Raw genomic sequence first — 7290 nt, forward strand, 5'->3', positions numbered from 1 at the left:
TCAAAAACTCCGCCTAACGCTGTTTTAAATTTATGCATTGAGACTATGAATACAATAACTCCAAATCTATGGGAAAATTGTGTGCGCCACAGTAAACATAGAAAAGAAATATAGAGAAAAAGAACACACTAAAACCACATCTAAGAACACCACATCTACACATTGTAGATGAGGTAATTGAACCTATCATTATTAATATTAACGATAATGAAAGTTCTGATGAGAATTTTTCGTCAAATGAAGATTCTTCAGCAGACGAGGTTTGTTACGGTGGCAGCGTCGTCGATGATAACACCAACACTTGCAATGTAGAAGATGATTCGTGGCCCTAGCAATAGTACAGCGGGAGAAATAAATATACATATAAAATATACGTATTGGAATTCATTCAGAACCTACTCAAACAACTGTAACTGTACGAGATTATGTAGAAAAATAAAACGTGTTGTTTAAAAATTTGTTGTATTGTATATTAGTCATTACTTCTTTAACTTCTTTCGTACAATGCTTAGGCGTGTCGGTAGAATTACTTGTGTTACGTTTGCAAACTTATGAATGCAATTAAAAGAAATTTACTTATATATCCACTGTCTTATCAATATAATTTCCAGAATAATCGTTAACAAATCATTCTGAATGCAGAGTTCTTTTCGACCACTCGTGTTTTGTAGTCTCTTCATAAAAGAGTTGTTTTTAGTGGAAATTCCACCAGTTCTTATCATAAATTTTGGCTAAAGTGTTTACAATATTGTAGTGATTATAAGTGTCAACTTTAAATTAAGATACCCCTTTTTGGGGACCGAGAAATGTCGACTTCAACATCTTTTAATTCCGCCTTTATTGCTTCGGGATCGGACGACATGGAGGACGAGTTTCGAACACAAAGGAAACGAGGTCGACCGAAGGAAAACTGACCCACGAAAACAAGATCAACAAAAAAAGAAGCAGCAAACGATCGCGATGTAGGATTTAAAATCCCCAATACCTAACACGCATATAAAAACAGCAAATAAACCAGAATACCAGAATACATACTACAACCTATCACTATACACGATCATATCATCAACACTTACTCCGTAAAAATTAATTCATCCAATGGAAAAACAAGACAGGAAATTATCAATAAATTAGAACAACGTTTTATTGAACAGCATCAAATAGACACAATAGTATCGTTCTCTGCAAATTATATATACATTTGTTAAAAATGTTAATTAACTCTTTAATTTAAATAATTTTATTCGTCTTAAAAAGCATTTGTATCTAGTTACCTTTCGTTCAATTAAAATAAAAAAACACATCTGTCAAAAATCCAAAAGTGCGTCTTCTCATTTTTCGTTTTTCTCAAGTAACTTCTTCAGATCGCCTCATATAAAGTTTAATTCAGTGATAGTGCTTCAAATAATGAAAAGTAAGACTATTTCTTTCTAATTCAATGACATTTTATTTTATTCGAAACAATTCATTTTCATTGTTAATTAACTGAGTAAATTCTAAACTCTTGCAAAACATTTGGTCCTTCGAGCCGGATCGGTTAAGCCGAATCGAGTTAATTAACATTAATTTTCATTTTTGTCAATAAAACCAGTTCGTTTCAATATGGCTCCTCCGAGCGAGCAAGCGGTTAAAGACTTGAACCCCGTGTTCGAACGACAAAACGAGTTGTATCACCAAATTTCGCGTTCGTTGGACAATTTTAAAAAACTAGCAATAGTTAAAAGACCCCGCGGAAATATACAAAGTCGATTGGACCGCCTTGAGGTTAATTGGAATGAATTCAATAACTCGCATACATTATTGTCGAAATACAAATCCGATTGTAAGGATAAAAGTTATTTTTCGGATGACATATTCTTTACGTGCGAAGAAGAATACATAGAATCGAAAGGAGCCATGCTAGATTTTTTGAATGATCTCTCTCTTCAAAATGTTAACATTTCAACTTCAAAAAACATTCAATCTCAAGCGCACCATCTTCCTCAAATAAATTTACCGAAATTCAACGGAAAATATTGCAATTGGTCGCAGTTTAAAGATCTATTTATGTCCATGATTCACGATAACGATAACATTTCGGACGTGGAAAAACTCCATTACCTGAAAATGAGTTTGTCAGATGAACCATCTCAATTATTAAAGAATGTGGTAATTACAAATGATAACTTCTCTCGCGCTTGGCAAATGCTATTGGAACGTTATGAAAATAAAAGATTATTGATTGACTCTCAATTAAACACGTTATTCAATTCTCGCTCATTAAAAAATGATTCTTCTCTTGAATTAAAACGATTGCTGGGAGAAGTTAAAGAATCTCTTGGTGCTTTGGAAGCTTTAGGTTGCCCTATAAAACATTGGGATCATGTTCTTGTATACATGATTGTACGAAAGCTCGATGTTGACACGATAAAAGATTGGGAAAAATCTTTAGCAAATAATCAAAATCCACCATCCTATGACGAACTTGAATTGTTTCTATTAGGACGACTTCATGCTCTGGAAACTATTGAACAATTAGCTAATCGCAAAATTAATCAAAATTCAGCAACGTACAATAAAAATTCCAATGTAAAGTCTTTCCATGCATCTCCTTTCAAAAGCACTTGTGTCCTCTGTCAAGCATCACATTATCTTTCTGGTTGTCAACAATATTTAACAAAAACGCCTAATCAGCGATCAGATTTCGTCGTTTCGAAGAATTTATGCTTCAATTGTCTTGGACCACATCTTCGTAAAAATTGTAGAATAAGTAAAAGATGTCGAATTTGTCAAAAACAGCATCATACTTCACTCCATGATTATAAACCATCAACAGATCATACAAACTCTCACTCTCAAAAGAATTCAAACAATCTTTCCACTCAACTCCAAGTAAACGCTCCAACTTTCACGCCAATTTCAACAACTTCCAGCCATCTCATTCATTCACATCACGTCCATACTCCTGTGTTACTAGCCACTGCTCTGGTTGGAGTAACTTCTCATCTGGGCGAACGTCGTATAGTACGAGCTCTTATCGATCAGGGATCTGAAGTGAGTTTTATTTCGGAAGGATTGGTTCAACAATTAAAGTTACCTCGACATTCTAAAACCATACCCATTTCTGGAATTGGATCCCAACAGACCAGTATTTCACATGGATCAGTACAAATACAATTATTTTCTAGAATAAACGAATCCTATACCTTTACGGAAGATGCATTAATATTATCTAAATTAACGGCATACCTGCCTCAAAGAAATACCGTCCCGTTAGATTTTGATCTTAGCGACATATTATTGGCTGATCCAGATTTTACCTCATCTAAGAAAATAGACTTAATTCTAGGAGTCGGCTTTTATTCTAAAATTATTCAAACGGGAATTCGTAAAAATCATGATGGCTCTTTGATGGCGCAACAAACTTCACTTGGATGGATATTATCTGGAAGTCTCTCATCGTCTCCTGAAGAATTAAAGGCTTACGGTTTTCAATGTTCTATAGATTACGAATTTCTTGATCTGATGCAAAGGTTCTGGAAACAAGAAGAAAATTTATGTAACTTACCACCGTGCCTTTCACCAGAAGAGGTTAAATGTGAGGAACATTTTGCAAAAACTTACTCTCGTAATTCGAACGGACGCTTTATCGTTCGCCTTCCATTTAGCAAATCGCCCCAAGAATTGGGAAATTCATACACATCAGCGCTACAAATGTTTAAGAGAATGGAATTACGTCAACTTTCAACTGTTACTTATGGTCTCTCTAGCGCTCCATATTTAGCTCTTAGATGCTTACGTCAGCTCGCTGATGATAACTCAGAAAACCTTCCTCAAGGCTCAGAAATCCTTAAATTGAATACATATGTGGATGATATCTTCTCTGGAGCAAATAGCATAGACAAAGTTCACGAAATAATCTTCGAGCTCAATAAAATTCTAAAATCAGCAGGTTTCACTGCAAGGAAGTGGGTTTCAAATCATCAAGATGCTCTTGTTCATTTACCTTTAGATGTATTATCTAGTGCCCATACTTATTCAGTTGAAGAAGATAATAAACTACGCGCCTTGGGTTTATTATGGAATAACATTGAAGATCTGTTTTTATTCGTTTGTCGCGCTTCTTATAACATGTCCAAATCGACAACCAAACGTGAAGTTCTGTCTTTTATTGCTCGTTTATTCGACCCTCTCGGTTGGCTTTCTCCATTGACAATTATTGCAAAAGTTTTTATGCAACAACTATGGGTGCAACATCTCGATTGGGATGAGAATCTCCCTAATAATCTGGAAGAAAAGTGGCAGACATTCATAAAAAGTTATAATCAAATTCCGACAATTCATGTACCCAGATGGCTTGGGACTTCCGATAGAACTGAATCAATCGAAGTTCACGGGTTTTCTGACGCTTCCTTCGACGCGTACGGGGCAGTCGTATATCTTCGCGTTTTAACAAATAAAGAAGTGCGCGTTTCGTTACTAATTTCAAAATCAAAAGTGTCGCCTCTAAAACGCGTTACCATTCCCCGTCTCGAACTATGTGCGGCAGTTCTGCTTACTCGTTTAATTAAACGTGTTCAAAACGTGTTAAATCTCTCAGACTGTCCGGTGCACTTGTGGACTGATTCAACAGTGGTTCTTGCATGGATTAAAAGTCATCCATCTCGATGGAAGGACTACGTAAGAAATAGAGTCACAGAGATTCACGAGTTGGTCAACGTTCAATGGCATCACGTACCAAGTGGTGACAACCCAGCGGATTTGGTTTCTCGAGGTGTTTCCGTGGCCAAATTACAAGAAAATTCTCTTTGGTGGGTTGGACCTTCATGGCTTGTCGCATCTCCCTCTGAGTGGCCATCAATTCATCTCAATTCTTCTGATGAGACTGATCTGGAAAGAAGACTGAAAAGTTCAAATATTTCAACTAAAGCTGATGATGGTTGGGACCTAAAACATCGCTATTCTTCCCTGAGAAGACTGCTTCGTATCACCGCGTGGTGTATGAGAATTTTTAAAAGAAATAATCTTTATTCTCATGTTTCAGACGTTCTATCTCCTGCCGAAATTAATAATGCTCTAATGTTTTGGGTTCGAGAGAGTCAGCAGCTTCAATTTTCCGAAGAAATTACCTTATTATCGTCAAAAAGAGTCATTCCAAAATCAAGTTCCCTCTTCCGACTGTCTCCGTTCATTGATGGCAATGGGTTTCTCCGAATAACTGGACGTCTCAAATTCGCCAACTTGGAATATGATGAAAAACATCCTATTATCATCCTCAAGCTGTCAGTTATCACAAGTCTTATCATTGATCATCACCATAAATCTACACTTCATGGAGGTACACAATTTACCTTGTCTTCAATCCGACGACGATTTTGGGTGGTTGGTGGTCGTGTTCCTGTTCGTTCTTATATCAATAGATGTATGGTGTGTGCGAAACATAAAGTTATAACCAGCCAACAACTAATGGGACAGCTTCCTCCTGCCCGAGTGAATCAATCCCGACCATTTTTACACTCTGGCGTCGATTATGCAGGACCATTTCAATTACGAACAATGAGAGGACGAGGTGGTAAACTCTATAAGAGTTATTTGATCATTTTCATTTGTTTAAGTACATCAGCGGTTCACGTCGTTACCGATTATACCACTGATGGATTTCTTGCCGCCTACAAAAGATTCACCGGCCGTAGAGGAATATGTGAATGCCTCTATAGTGATTGTGGTACAAACCTGATCGGAGCCGATAGAGAACTTCGAGCTCTTTTCAACAAATCTTCCAATGAATGGAAACATCTAGCGAACATTCTAAGCAACGATGGTACAAACTGGAAGTTTAATCCGCCTTCAGCGCCTCACTTAGGCGGAAAATGGGAAGGAAATATCAGAATTGTTAAAAGTCACTTAAAGAAAATCATTGGTTTTACTACACTCACGTATGAAGAATTCGTTACTGTCTTAGTTCAAATTGAAGCCGTTATGAATTCACGGCCTCTCTGCGCAGTTTCCAATGATCCTCTTAATTACGATGTACTTACACCCGGTCACTTTTTGATTGGAAGTTCTCTAGCCGTTGTACCTGAACCATCTCTTCTTGATTTCAAAATCTCTCGTCTCTCCAGATGGCAACATCTAAGACAAATGATTGAAAGCTTTTGGAAACATTGGTCCGTTTATTACCTCCAATCTATACAAAACGCCAGTAAGTGGTTCGAAGCCAAGAATATTCCACAGTTAGGACGGTTAGACTTAATTAAAGATGAACGTCTTCCTCCTTCGAAATGGGCTATTGCGCGAATAACAGAAATGCACTCTGGTCCTGATGGTCGCATAAGAGTTGTAACTTTACGAACACCAACAACGACACTCATGCGGCCCATAACAAAAATTTGTTTATTACCGGAAGTTGAAACCGATGACAGCGATACTCAATAAGCACCAATAAGCACGTTTCGATTGATCGATTTTGTTTTGTAATTAAGAATTTCACTCATGTTTTTTGTGTTGCCTATATTTAGGCAAGGGGGGCGAAATGTTAAAAATGTTAATTAACTCTTTAATTTAAATAATTTTATTCGTCTTAAAAAGCATTTGTATCTAGTTACCTTTCGTTCAATTAAAATAAAAAAACACATCTGTCAAAAATCCAAAAGTGCGTCTTCTCATTTTTCGTTTTTCTCAAGTAACTTCTTCAGATCGCCTCATATAAAGTTTAATTCAGTGATAGTGCTTCAAATAATGAAAAGTAAGACTATTTCTTTCTAATTCAATGACATTTTATTTTATTCGAAACAATTCATTTTCATTGTTAATTAACTGAGTAAATTCTAAACTCTTGCAAAACAACATTATCATGGTAGACCATAGAATACATGGTATACAAGCCACTATTATGGGTGTTCAAAATGCCTGAGTTTTACGATTTATTTATGCTAACATTAACAGCTTCCGAAATAAATCTTATTTAATTTACAGTTAACGATATTGATTGTGCTATGTTTGTGGAAACCAAACCAGATCAAACTATTAGATTCCGCAATTGGACGATCATGTGGTCGGAGGTGCGGTTACGATGGCTAAAAAATCTCTGGCAATGAAAGTAGAAAACTCTTCAAGAATTAACAACTTACGTAATGAGTGAATTTATACAAGTATTCCTCTGAGTAATGAAAAATTGCATATTTTGTTAGTTTAAATACATGTCAGCAGCGCGATCGATGAAACAATTTTTATTAAAACATCTTTGTACCCAAATTCTATAATAATTGGAGATTTTAATCATAATAATCTCAAACCAATTACAACAGAAGT

At 36.0% G+C, this 7290-nt stretch overlaps 1 protein-coding gene across 1 annotated transcript; it reads left to right on the forward strand.

Annotated features, from left to right (window-relative positions):
• Positions 1-1602: 1602 nt before the first annotated feature.
• On the forward strand, positions 1603-6414 carry LOC139432734 (uncharacterized). The gene has a single exon (XM_071201501.1). It carries the CDS (start codon positions 1603-1605, stop codon positions 6412-6414), a length of 4812 nt encoding a protein of 1603 aa, XP_071057602.1.
• Positions 6415-7290: the final 876 nt, after the last annotated feature.

Source organism: Onthophagus taurus, chromosome 2 (assembly GCF_036711975.1).
Source record: "Onthophagus taurus isolate NC chromosome 2, IU_Otau_3.0, whole genome shotgun sequence".
Lineage (NCBI taxonomy): Eukaryota > Metazoa > Arthropoda > Insecta > Coleoptera > Scarabaeidae > Onthophagus > Onthophagus taurus.

What these genes read in the sequence shown, in the direction of transcription:
- LOC139432734 (XM_071201501.1), top strand. Translation starts at nt 1,603, where the DNA reads ATGGCTCCTCCGAGCGAGCAAGCGGTTAAAGACTTGAACCCCGTGTTC.